The sequence below is a fragment of the Monopterus albus genome, unplaced genomic scaffold (genome assembly GCF_001952655.1).
Source record: "Monopterus albus unplaced genomic scaffold, M_albus_1.0 scaffold294.1, whole genome shotgun sequence".
In the NCBI taxonomy this organism is placed as follows: domain Eukaryota; kingdom Metazoa; phylum Chordata; class Actinopteri; order Synbranchiformes; family Synbranchidae; genus Monopterus; species Monopterus albus.
The window spans coordinates 135,533-150,062 of record NW_018128174.1 but is presented as its reverse complement, the minus strand read 5'-3'; the positions used below and the strand labels follow the sequence as shown (position 1 = coordinate 150,062).

The 14,530-nt window shown below is 45.2% G+C and overlaps 1 protein-coding gene across 1 annotated transcript in view; it reads right to left on the bottom strand.

Annotated features, from left to right (window-relative positions):
• The window catches only part of mark4b (MAP/microtubule affinity-regulating kinase 4b), a 39,050-nt gene that overhangs the window by 23,225 nt on the left and 1,295 nt on the right, over window positions 1-14,530 (bottom strand). The window contains exons 2-3 of the mRNA XM_020623238.1: window positions 1,313-1,510; window positions 251-304 (exon numbers count right to left, since the gene is read on the bottom strand). Coding sequence (XP_020478894.1) covers window positions 251-304; window positions 1,313-1,510 — 252 coding nt within the window. The remainder of the gene's footprint in view (window positions 1-250; window positions 305-1,312; window positions 1,511-14,530) is intronic.

Sequence of the window (14,530 nt, the reverse complement as noted above, 5' to 3'; positions counted from 1 at the left end):
AAACCGCACACAGGCCTGAGGTGACGGCTCTCGCTCAGTTTTGTTTCGCTGGATCACACGTGCACAAAGCCAAAACCCAGCACCTCACTGGGACTCTGTGTGTTGGGCTGTCCTGTCATCTGTCACCATCTGTACATAACTCTAAGTCACAAAACACCTGTAGGTTCAGGTACTCTTCACTCCCATCTTCACTGCTCCACAGGCACCTTTGACCTTGACACACACACTGTAAACACATTAGGTCACTCACCTTCTGTAGGCTGGTTGGGTTGAGCTGTGTTTTATCGATGATCTTTATTGCAACCTAAGAAGAAACGAGAGCAAAAGAAATTAACAAAATAAACTACAAGAGAAAATGAATTAATTCCACACTACGGAAAGTGGAACAATATTTCCTGAGTTTTATAAAGGCAGTGTTTATTCCTGGGCTAATGCTCTGACGCTGTAAGGCTCTGATTAATCTGGTCGGGTGTATTTAATGGATGATGAAGCATCCGACACAATCTGTATTATCAACTAATCTGCCGTTTATCTTCTCGAATCATAGTTTGGTTAACAAAATGAAAATAAATGAACTCCTCATGTCTCGGTTTGCCAGTGAATCCCAAACAATCAATTCACTCAGTCTGTGTTTTTGCTCGAAAACAGACTTTAAATGATTAATTTATCAAAACAATTTATGATCAACTAACTGACTGGTCATTCCAGGCCAAAGTGTATTTATTATGATCTGCTGCAGTGTCCAGACTGCATAAGGTCTCTGTCTCCATCAGAGCTGCGGCTGCTAAGCGACGCAGCCCGTTCACTTTCCTGACCACACTAATCCTGCATTACAATGAAACATTTTTATTCAGAGCACATACAGAACACAGACGCTGAAATCCACTAAACAAACCGCCAAGGCTTTATGAGAGGCCCTACAACACGCTGTGACCTGGTCGGACGGCGTCTAACTACCAGTATATGACCGTCTCCAGCTTCATGGTGGTGGAGCTCAACAGCTCTCACATGATGGAGTCACCAGCTTACACACCACATTTCTACCACATCTGAAGGAGTTATCAGCTCAACTACTGCACAAGAGAAACACAACTGCCTGCTTTCAAGGGTTTAAGGCCTGGACTGTGCCGTGGGACTGAACTGTTCTGGCTGGTTGAAAAAGATAACAGAAGGTGTTCTGACTCCACCTCTGGCCTGAGTCACAGGCTTCAGCTCCAGCTACCAAACCCCAGTGTTTACACAGGAGTTTGCTTCGGCTCCAGCATGCATGACGCTTCTGCCGTCTCCTGTCGTCCTGCTCCTTTAAACTCACCTCTCTGCTGGTCAGGATGTGTCGTGCCAGTTTGACCTTGGCAAAGTTGCCCTTGCCGATGGTTTTGAGCAGCCGGTAGTTTCCGATGTGCGGATGCTCGTCTGAACACAAGGCGATGGAGTTGCGACATCGGGCTCCAAGCGCACGGCTTGACCAGCCAGCGCCCTTTTCTGAGCGGCTGACTGACAGCGAGGTGTGCTGAGGAGGAGAGAGAGGATAAGTCAGCGTGAATACAGGAAACATTCTGCCTGTCCTTTGTTGCTCCATACCAAACAGGGACGTTGGCCTTTCTGCTGTAAGTTTACTACTACGTTCAGTTAAACCTGCTCTATGCCCATGTTGAACCACAGCTGGTTCATAGGAGATGTATGAGAAAATCTGAGCCTGATAATATGGAAGGATCAATTACCATGATCCCAAATCTCAAAGGAGAAGACAATGTGGGATCATTAAAGTCTAAACTGTGCAAAAATTAGGGCCTGGACGTCGACTAGTTGAACCATCAGTCGGCTGAGAAACCTTTATTTTTATATTATTTATTTTTTTGTCAGTCAGTGTGCATTACAATAGAAGACGGCCCCAGCCACTTATTACTGAACAGGGTCGGGGGGGGTCCTACGGGGGGATTTAGAGTCACCAGTCAACCTGAGCTGCATGTCTTTGGACTGTGGGAGGAAGCCCACGGGTCAGCCGGGGATCAAACCCAGAACCTTCTTTCTGTGACAGAAACTGTGTGACGCTCGAGTGTCTAAATATATAGTGAGATGCTTGTCATATTGCTATGCCCACCAGACTGTGTGTCAGATGGGGTAACTGTATATCTGCACCCTTTCAGACCTGTAACGGGGTAAGACAAGGTAGTGTGTTTAATTTTTATATGAATGGTCTGTCTAAGGAGCTAAATATGTGTAAAACAGGATGTATGGATGGAGGTACAATAGTGAATGACATAATGTATACAGACGACAAATTGACTGTTTAAAGCGTATTGTACCTCCCTGTACGCTGCACATCTATGGTCTAATTACAAAAAGGCAGTCTTAGGAAACTGACAGTGGCCTATAATGAGGTTATTATTGAAAAGGCCTCGATGGATGAGGGCCAGTGAATTGTTTGTGGCATCTCAGATCAGTCCACTATCTGATGTTTTAAGAAATTTAATGTCTACATTTATTGGTGGTTTGAATAATTCTGGAAACAACATTGTTTTATTGCTGACTAATGTTACATATAGTGTTTGGAACGATCAGTCCACTATCTGATGTTTTAAGAAATTTAATGTCTACATTTATTGGTGGTTTGAATAATTCTGGAAACAACATTGTTTTATTGCTGACTAATGTTACATATAGTGTTTGGAACCACTGGTATACCTGCCTTTTAAAAAGGTCGTTGTTTATTGGTGGTTGTTTTTTTATTGTTATTTATTGCTGACTGTTTTATGGTTTTTATTGTTTGTTCTTTTAGTATTTATGCATCTGGACCTTGAGTCTGTAATCAAGTATCTATCTCTATCTACTAACCACTGCGCCACCTGAACACATTACAGCCAGTAGGAAGTACTGACAGCGTTCACGGGCACAATCACCGCCACAGTTTGTTTTGTCTGGTTAAATTCGCAGAACTTTTATTAATGTTGCTTCTATAAATTTGTGTCATTCAGGTTCACGCCGTTTGTCACATCTAGATGAGAAAACAGCACCACAAAAGGAATGAATGACAACTATTTCTACAACAGGAGAACCACATGGACACAGACCAGAAGTCTGATCCCCTTGACACAGAACCAAAACCCATGACTAACACACAGGGAGGTGCACGGGCCTCCTGGCCTTCAGTACCAAAAATACTACTAGTACAGTGCTACAACTGTCAATGCTGTGGACATTTACATGAGAAGCAGTGAGGTCTCATCAACTGATGACACTAACATCAAGAAACCAAGGAGACCCCTGATGATGCAACAGTCTCACTCTTCCTCTTCCTTCAGACCCCTCCTTACTTCCTCTATCCTCCACCCTCATGCACCTGCTCCTGCATCTTCTCCTCCCTCTCATCCACTCAGTCCTTTGCCAAGGGGACGTCTATTCAGCTGTCAGCACCTTCAGAGAGCTGGTTCCTTTTCCCAAAGGGGCTGAATCACTTCTGCTGCCCTTTATTTTGCTTCATATTTCCTTCGCCTGTTTCTCTTGCCAAAGTCAGTTTTTTCAGGCTTTCTTATACGATATCAAAGGTATATCAGGTATTAGATTTGAGATCTCGCTCAGTGTGGGGACTGACTGCCTCTTGGAGTTGTTTAAAAACTGCCTTGTGAATTACAGAGCTAAGCTCAAGTTCCACTAAATAAATTAAGGCAGTGTGGCATCGAATTGCCATTATTTGGAAGGAGAAGAGGAAGGAAAAAGCGACTACCCCATTTAATCAGCTTTCAACGTCCACTGCTTCATATGAGGTTGACCACACACACATTAGACGACCACACAGGCTCCGAGCTTGGGCCACAAACAAAGCAGTGAGATGGGAAAGCAACGGCCTGAAGGGAACGTTCTGCCACTAAAAGGCATTTCTAGCAGAACGCCCTCCTTTTCCAATGTATTTAGCTATGTTCATGTTTACCTCCTCTTCAGTCCTCCCCTGTTCATCCCCCGCCCCCTTCTCCTCTCTCCCCTGATGCGACCCATCCCCCAAACGCCTGGGTTTTCCTCCCATCGCTCTGTCCTCCTCTCCATGCCTGGACCTGCCTTCTCTTTTGTTTCACGCCACAATCTTCATTTTCAGCAATCTCACATCAATTTGAGCTTTGTGCCGCCCTCCGTCTCCTCCTCCCATCTCCCCTCCCCCATCCCATATCGTATTTTCAGGGAGAGCAGTCCATCGATTCATCCTTCTGATTACCTCACAATTTCATTCAAGAGGAGGCCTCTGAGTGTGTGTGTAGGTGTGTGACAGGGCTCCGCTGCCAGCAGAGCTATGGGGGTGAAAAGCCCCACATTATACATGTGGAATGACATTTAGAAGAATAGAAGATGGATTAAAGGCTGGTGGATGGTTAGGGGTGTGTGTGGTTGGGGGGAGGGGCTCTTAGTATGTCATTTGCACAATCAGCAAAAAGCTGCACCTTGTCCTTGAAACCAGACAGAAATGTGTTTCTCTGACGCTGCCCTGCTTCACACAGCCGTGTCTGGTTAGGTCATGCTGTTAAACGGAGGCTGAGAACGTCTAATAACAGTAAAGCTTAGCTGATACTGGACCTGCCTTCTCCGTCTCACATGCATCTTTACTTACATTTAATATTTTGAGCTGCTATATAAACACGATTCATTTTTCAGCTTGATCGTGGTAAAAATCAAGTTCCTGATCAACTTAAACAACCTCCATACCGTCATCACAGCTGCATCTGATGTACCTTCTGACTGCTGGAGGACGTGCACGTATAACATGTCTGAACAGTTCTGAAGTGTGAAAGAAAAAAGTGGTAGTTATGAAAATAAAATCCTGACTGTAATAACTGGAGGCCATGTCAGAGTGGAACATATTTATGATCGAGCTTCGTTCAGGACATTGATTAAAGTCGATAAGCAGTTTACTCTTCTACGTTATCATGTGGCTGAAGGTGACGGCAGCTTGACGTCATTTAGCCACGCTGGCTGTCAGGACACAAAACAAAACAGCAGCATTATCATCACTGCAACACCTCATACACAACACATGTGATCACAGTCTCTCTAAGTGCACGTCACCGGAGTTCACTTTCAAATTTGCACCGACAAAAACAGACTTGTCAGCCTGTCGTTGTCAGGCCTGACGTGTTGTGTAATACATTTGTACATTTCAGCCTTTTTTTGTTGCCCCTGTTCAGAAACCGAACACAGGTTTGAAAGTGCTCAAAAGGATTTTAATCTGCAGATACAGGCGCCTTTGAAAGATCAGTGGACGAGCAGCTGTTCTTCACCAGCACTAAAGTAAAAGCCTGGCTTCTAGGCATAAACACAATCTGAACAGAGACGTAAACCTGTGCACAGCACCTGATGCCAGGAACCTCTGCAGCTCTCAAATACTAAAAACATGAACTTGACACTTGTTTCTTTGTGGATCTTTCTGGTTCAATCTTGGAAGTGATCTAAAAAAAGAAATCCTCTGAGTGGTATCACACGGGGACAGAGCTACAAACCACGAGAAGTCATTTTCACACTTTACAATCCTCTGTGGTGTAAAAGAGCGCGTGTGAGCTAAAATATGTGGTGACATGCACGTTTGCGTGTCTGGCATTCCATGGCTGTTCTACAGTACAGCAGTTATCTTCCATCTGTGCCCGACTGTGTGGGCGTACAGCTGAATAACAATGCATATAATCTGGATAAATGGAGGCTCTCGGTTCTTCTGCTCTGAATTCTGCTCAACAGAACTGAACATGATCCAGGTCATAAACCTGCAAAAACAACCGTCACCACCACTTTGTTTTATTCACGATGCTGCTCTGCCATGCATGGACGTTTTCAAGCAACAAGAAGATCTGCCATGTCATTATATGAGTGTTTAAAGGTTGTTAATGTACAGACATTTGTCTATTCTGCTGTTGGCCTCATAAATACCTCTGCGTGCACGTGCCAGCTCGATGCTCTTAATGTAAAATGTGGTTTTCTTTTTCTTCCTGGATCTGTTATGTGGTTTTAAATGAAACTGGAGGCGGTGAAGGCAGGACAGCTAGTGTACGTCCAGACGTGCAGTGTGACGAGCACAAACAACAGACCACACGCTGAGGGAGCTGCTGCCGCCTGGAATGATGGGTCTGTGTGTGTGTGTGTGTGTGTGTGTTGGTGGGGAGGTGTTGAGCAAAGACAGGAAGTGTGACGTTGGTCCCCAGCAGAGGAACGGCGTAACCCCTGCTAACACACACTGACCCAGTGCCAGCCCACGCTCCTCTTCCTCTTTAGCTGCTGTAGCCTCAGAATGGTGTGTCGCACACACATCACAGCAAACACACAACAGAGAGATGAGACTGCTGAAAATAAAAAAGGATGCATTAACCTGGCAGCTTGTTTGGCTAAATTACAAAAGGCGTCATGACTTCTCCAGGTCTGTTGTAACAGGCTGCACTTTGTACCATTGTTTTAACAAAATAAAAAGAAAGTTTCAAATGTGATGGAACTGGATATATTCAGTGATACCTCGAGGGAAGGCAGAAGATGAAAGGGACCATCCCAGAGCAGCAGGTGAAGCATAGTTAAAGGTCTAATGATGCCATGTGGGGAGATAGAAGCTGTTCATAGGAAAAACAATCCAAAACAAAGAGCTCATGCTCATAGCTTTAGGGACCAAAACCAGTGGGTACGCACGTCTCCAAAAACCTTGGAGCAGATTTCCAAACTGGTACTTCTCAGTTACTTTCTCTCCTGAAACCAAAGTGGCAGTATACCATGACCAACCCCAAAATGCCACCATCAACTCTGGGACACCTGGCCGCCCTACGCATTAAGGATAAAGCAGGTGGTGCCAAAGCACTTCTTTTGATTTGATCTGTGCCTGACTAGATGCAGACAGATGATAAATCCCAACTCCCTGATGGAGAAGCCAAGAGTGAGGACACACAACGGCATCCTTCACGTCTTCGCCTTCACCCCTTCACTGGAAATTAGCTGGTGTCTGGGCGCTTCACATGAACGATCAGAAGAAAGGACCTCTCATGTCTGAACAAACACGTTTCCTCGATTCCTCTCTCCCTGCAAGTTTTCCTCGACTCTTACATGGACAGGACTAAGACACCAGGAAACGACATAAGGCTGCTGCTCATGTCTCGTATATGGCCGTTCAAAAAGATCATAAATATGTTGCACAGTGCCGGTACATGTTTGACAATTTGCTTCGTCAACCCACACAACACATCCTTCCTTTCATTCTCAGCTAAATCTTCAAAACAACCCGGCGTCCCGTCATCGTTAATGTGGCAAGAGCAGCAGGACGTTGCACAAACTCAGCCTGCGTCACTTCCTGTCCTGCACACAGAGACGTCACAGCGATGACAGGGGACAGGTCACATGTTGTACCACACCACTACCGTGCGTTTCCTGGCAGGGCCCACAAGGAGGAGGGAGCGACTGTGACACACGGGTATGTGTTTTAGGGTATGACGGCTCTTTACCTTCTGCTATAGTTTTCAGTAATGTGCATCAGTTTATGATGCATTCTGGATTTGATAGCACTGTGAATGTCAGATATCAGTCAGTAATTAATAAATAAATACCATCTGATTGCAGCATTATTCACAGGAACACAAACGTTACAAAGGAACCTGGTGACAGTGGCTCCAACAGTCATTCAGACACATATTTAAAAAAACATCTCTTCTTCTGTAGCTACATGTCCAGTTCTGTTTCTATTGACCCAGCAGCTGTCAGATATCTGCCAGTAGCGGTCGGTGAGGCTCCTCGCTGCTGTGTGCACTGTATATTTACCCAGGGCAGGATGAATCGCTTTGTTCTCACTGGAAGCTCAACCTCGACCTTCGGTGACAAACACAGGATCAATAACAAAGGTACTGTCAACAACTCAGCTTTTCAGGAAATTCACTTGAAGCAGTGTCATTGGATTCTCTCATGACACTGGTGGGATGTGCACGGTTATCACCAGGGTCGGACCTTCTACACACAGTAATTAGGGCTTGAATTCGTAAACTTTCAGACATTAATCACTCTGTGGACCGTCGTATATCACTGCAGCAGCAAGGCTGGCCCTATATATTCACCATACAGTTTAAAAATTCAACTTCTTTTAGGTAAATGGATGGAGATAAGAAGACACCCTCTCACAGTGGATTTAAGAAAAAACCTGTCATCATCACTTGCTTAACGTTTACCATATAACAAGCTGAGTAGCGGCTAAACATTACTGTCAACATGAGCCAGAGATCTGAAACCAGCCGTCACACACAGCGGATTAAAGGAGGCCTCCGTCCTCCGGTCTGACATCATCTGGCTCCAGTATGCAAAGTGTAACAGGACTCCTCAGTCTGCAAAGTGCAGGACTGTAAACACACACAAACACACAGATGATGCTTTCTGTTTTCCTCTGGAGATCTGCAAATCATTCCTGGTAGGGCTGTGATCATCAGGCCAAGCTGAGAAAGGGTCAAACTCACTGTCTGGATCAACGGTAGCAGATTAAAATACTGAGTCACTCTTTGGCTTGATCCCGGTTTCTGCACAGTTTCTTTTCTCTGTAATAATCCGTTCCTCATAACATAGCACTTGCCAAAATAACCACTTAAATGGGATCTAAGAATAGAAAAATATCCCTTAAATGAAGTCTCACAAGGCAAAAACATGGGGTCAGACGATCAGAAAGGTTGTAAACAAGCCCACAGTTTAGCCAATTTAACTAAAGTAAGCACACGCCCAATGTGCCTAATAGTGTCTCAGTGCAAAACTGTGTGCACACACAACCATGAGGAAACCTGAAAGTCAGTCTGTAAAGTGTGAGGAACATTTACAGTGGAGACCGACTGTAAAATAACATTTGTGCCGTCATCACTGGTCGGGATAATACGAGCTGGTGGGCTCGAAGGCCTTTACTTGTGCTCGGTTTCACACTTCTACTGGATCTTCCTCTCAACTGTTTGCTTCCAAAATCATCCTCTGAATCCAAAAAACATGTTGCGGTGTACTCACAGCAGTCTACATCTTAAGGGCATAAACTTTGAGTCAAATCCTTTCATGCTTTTCACATTTCACTGACTAATGATGTGCAGCGCCCTCCACCCACTCCCTTCTGTATCATTCACTCAGCTCACAGCCTTTGTTTCTGCCCAGTCTGCCACTTCAGCCGGACCCAGAATAACACAGTCTATACCTCCCATATTATTATTTTAAAGCCACATGCCCAGAATGATACTGTCCATCTCAAAAGTCAGCTCATGGGGAGAAAAGGCTTTTCTGTGAACGCAGCCAGGCCCAGAGACAGGACCTACTTGGTAGTACCTGCAAAATGAAAAGTGATGGCCGGTTTAGCTTTAGAGCTCAGGATTAGTGCAGGTCCTTGGACCAACTGGTTGAAACAAGTGTATGAAAATGCACCTTCAATTTCTGGTTTGGAACAAAAATGTTAAGTGGAACAGCTGATGAAGACAGTTGCCCAGTCAGGTTTTGCTGATGCAGTTTCAGCCTGTCTGCTGCAGGAAACGATAAGACTTCACTGTCAGGGGAAGTCACGACACGTCGACAGCTACAGGGTACTAGTACAGGGTCTCTTTGCCATTACTCATTTAAGAAACCAAAATGTCTAAAAAGTCTATTCAACCCTGAAGAGAAACTCAAAGGGAAATACCAGTCTCATGAAAACAACTATCGCAGGCTCCAGGTTTCTGACGACCACCATTAGAAGACAAACTTCGGCTGCAACGGTGACATTTCTGCTGGTTAACAAAGAAAAGCATTTCCACACACACAGTATCTCATAAAGCTGAGTAAACAACAAACAGCAACAAGGTTTAAGGCAGCGACTACCAAGAAAATAATTCTGTAGAACCCAAACGGATTCAACACCCTGTTGTTTATGGAAACAAGAGGATGGCACAGAAAAGCAGACGTGGAGTTTAAAGATCTACAACTTATGATGTGTGAGAACGTTTAAGGGACGTCACCTTTAAAATGAAGACGTCCTCTGGAAAACCCACAAAGAACACAATACGTATTTATTTATTTTTTATTTGTGTCTGGCTACCGCCTCACTGTGCGTACACGGAGAGCCATCTCACAGAACTGCAGCGCTGACGACATACGACAAACCCACTGGAAGAGCAGGGGTTAAAGGGCAGCAGCGCAGGCCTGAGGAGAGACACCGAGGACAGTAAGTCGACACCTGAGAGCCTTCACACAATGAACACAACAGACCAACCGTGTGCTCTGACTCTTCGTTTTGTATGTGTGTGATGATACGTTTATCTGCAGGGCTCTGTGTGTGTGTGTGTGTGTGTGTGTGTGTGTGTTTGGCTGTTAACAGAGGCTCTGTGACCAGTGTCTTAGCATGGTGGCCTCCAGAAAACGCCACCTGTTCAGCACCAGTTGCAGACTAACCACTTAACTGGAATGACATAATAGCTGGCAGCAAAACTACCCGTGTAGACACAGAGCCATGACAGACACATCTGGATTACACTGACAGAGCCATGACAGACACATCTGGATTACACTGACAGAGCCATGACAGACACATCTGGATTACACTGACAGAGCCATGACAGACACATCTGGATTACACTGACAGAGCCATGACAGACACATCTGGATTACACTGTGCCAGATCAGTTCAATTAATACCCGTTTAGCCAGCACACCGTTACATTGGGCCTCTGTGATCCTGGTTATTAGCTTTATGTTTGGCTGCTTGGCTTCCAAGTGCACGTTAGAAGCCAGACTGCTACGGGCCACAGATTTAAATTCACACATAACCACAGTGGCATCACCGAGTATTCACACCCTGACACTTTATCATGTTCACAAACTGTGCTGGCTATAAGTGTGTCTGCCCGTTGTGCGGTGGAAGTTGCAACACAGTTGTGCTGTGTTCACAGCAGACATGAACAGGGCAGTCAGCTCGGTGAGAAACATTATGCCGCCCCCTAAACGGGCTTATGTCCCTCCAAAGGGCGACTCTGTTAGGCGGTCCTAAATGGCCACTAAGGGGCGTCTGAGCTGCGTAACAACTGGTGGCAGGTGTCGACCGCCTATATCTCTGTTTTCAGCTGAGATCATGCTACGATTCACAGGGCTGAGCCCTTTCAGACATGACAACGGTAACGCTGCTGCTTCATCAGTCTGTTAAAGCAACATAGGGCACGTTTACTTGACCTTCCTCAAGGCTTCATCTAGACATTCAGCACCGCCTTCAAAAAAGACATACAGCAAAAATATTAGGGTCAGCTATAGTGTCACCAAAATCACTTAGGGCACCACTGGTCTCCTGTTGGTTATTCCACAACACGTAGTTTGGAAAAATGTGTCTAAGAGCGAAGCAGATGGATATTTTTAGTTCCTCTTTTTGTGTTGCATTTTGTAGACGGGCCATCAAGCGCTGCTCATGTGATGGTTCATCAACAGCTTAGGTTACACCTCACTGTACCTCACTGTACCTCACTGTACCTCACTGTACCTCACTGTCTGCCTCTGCAGGCCTTACTACAGTAGAGGCATCGCTGGTGTTCTGATTTATTAACCCATGAACTTTGAATCTGTGAATATTTTGCCCTGATTGGTCTTATGCTACTTCATTAAGATTTGACTTTTTTCAGGTAGGAAAGTCTCCACTTAGTCGGTCTGTCGATCCTAGATCTGCTAAATCTCTAAAACTCTTTTCCCAGCACTTCCCTGCTTTACGTTCACACTTCGACGGCTGAATCGGTTTTATCACACATTGCTACAGCTGCCCACTGGGGATGTCACCAGGGCTACTGGGACTGGGTAACATGCTCATGAGCACTTGGGTAGGAGCTGTTAACTCGATCCCCTCTCCAGGGATTTACGCTGGAATCTGACCCACTGCTCCGACCTTTGGGTTACCGTTGCACCCGTAACTTAGTGGGGTCAAGCTGGTGAGTACTAAACGTCAGTGAGGCGTTGTGAGCAATATAGGTCATTTAAGATGAGCCTGCCTAATTTTACCCAGTCATACATGGTTCGGTTGGCCTCAGCAGAGCAGATGATTAAAAGCCGGGAGCTGTTATGACTGTCTGGTGTGTTTCTAGGTGAAGCCAATGCCATCTGGGATGGCAGAGGTGAGTGCCAGCTTTTGGGTTACAAGTCAGGACAGCGAGCTCATGAATCTTCCACTTGTCCAGGGAACACAAAGGCCCTGTACCGCCCTGCGATGGCACACACAGAAACATGTTGGTCTTTTCCTAACAACACAAAGCTGTACATGTGCACACAAGCGCTCACCCACGCGTACTGTACGACTAAGCAAAACATTCCCATACAGCGCCGAAAAGCGCAGACATACACGGACACCGTTGACTCTGAGCTTAAAGCTTCTCCATAACATGGTCCTGGAGTCCACTGATATAACACTAAACCCAAGTGCCAAGGCAACACTACAACTCTAAGGACACGAAACAAGATTTTCCTCTTCCAACCTTGACAAAACACAGGATCTTCTAGGAACACAAGACACACACACACACACACATTTCACAATCCCTAACAATAAATCTTAAATAAAAACCCCTACAGGACTATAAAAGATGCAGTTTTAGGAGGTGAAGTAGTGTGAGAGAGAAAGATGACCACTGGTACAGACACAGTCCCAAAACACATCTGAAGTTGCTTTATCAGAGTATTTTCCAAGACAACAAAAGCTAAACTAGAGAAATAATACCACACCAACCAAAATGTGCCAGAGGTCACAGGTAGCTACAGGGAAACAGAATCATGACATCGGGCAAGTACACAGCTAAACTTTTACTTGGACACGAATGATGCAACTTGCCAAGTAAAATTACAGGATTTAAAATGACATGAGAAACATGCAGCGCTGTGGCCTCACACAGGATCCTAGATCTGGGTGTGGCCTAGCCCAGATCGTCCCTGTTGAGGATTACATAGACACGAGTCACAGAGATAATCTTCTGTTAACACGCGAAACTGAAGCTCAACAACCGTTTTAACCCTGAACCACCATTTCATAACACTCGCCCAAATTCAGAAGGTATAAACTCTTCTAATGAAATAATCTGCTCCAGGGAAATGATCTAATTAGTTTCTCAGCTATGAACATTCTCCTTATACAAAAGGATGTTGTCGTCCCTCTGGCTTTGTGTGACAGCAGCTCAACTTCATGAATGTGTTATTTAAACTATTTGTATAATAATAATTTCACTAAATTTTCAATAATACAATGGTAACAATAATATAATTGTCTGTGCAGATTCTCAGTCATCCAGGTCATAGTAAACTGAAAAAACCTTAAAGAATCAACTGGTTCCATCTACAAATCCAAGTCCAGTTGATTTTTTCTAAGGTTTTTTCAATCATATAGTTGGTTACAATAATAAATTCATGCTCAACTTTCACACACACACAAAAAAAACAAAGAATGATGACATCATTTCCTCTCGCCATCTCTGCTTAACTGAAAAGAAACTATACGACCCAAGATTAAAACGACAGTTATCCTGGACTGGGCCAGACTGTTTTTAACTCTGCATCGATAGGAGAGTCGATGACGATTCAGGAAATACCTTCAGAGTTTCAGTGTGTTATGAAGGTTCGGGGTCAAAACAGTCAGCGAGTCTCACAGGAGATTATCAAATGTACGTAGGAGAGTCGCACGCTGGGGCTAGGTTCGTATAGAAACATCAGAACAGCCCCTTGCTTTCTGCCAACTCTAGGTGCTTCTAGGTCCTGACAGGGGCTACAGACAATAAACATGGTCAGAACTCACACAGCAGGCTGGTGAGGAGGCATCTCTCCCTGGGGTACAACAGGGCCCTGACTGGGGGGACTCATATTTGTGTATGGTCTTCCTGTGTTGTCCCATCCCTGGCATTCCAGCCTGCGGCCAGGACAGGAAGCTACAGTACATTTCACCTGTGAGTCTTTAGAGTGTCCCACCCCAAACATGGCGTACATTCAACTGTCACAGTGTGAACACCAAGAACGTCAGCTAATCTTTACACACATCCTGCAACAGACGATGTTTGGCCAGATGTTTGCACCTCATCTGAACAGCAGCCACAGGAGTCGCAGTAGTGACGGCATACCTTTTAAATAACCTTTAGAAAAAAAGGAGGAAGTTTTCTGTGCCTTGTCAGCTGCTGGCTGGAGAAAGGAAGTGGCTCTTTGTGAGAGCTTCAAGTCTGAACGGACTCACTAGTATTTCAGGCTGCTAGGTTGGTGGAAGCTTGTTGCCCTTGAGCTAAAGGTTCTCTCTGAAGCTGCACTACTGACTTCAGTATGAGGTGAAGGGATATTAGAAAGAATCTCACATTCTTAGAAACATCTTTACAAACAATCCTTAGGAAAATCCCATCTCCTCAAAACCCACACGCCACCACAGACAGAAAAACATCAGCATGACACACCAGGCTGCTCTGACACAGCAGATTCTGCAGCACAGGCTGCCCACTGAGCTGCCTGTCACACAGTGCCCTTAAAGGGGAAACTGGACAGAGGAGGCGGGGGGTGGGGGGTGATGGAGGAGGGGGGGGTGCAGAGCAGGGGGGGTGGGGAG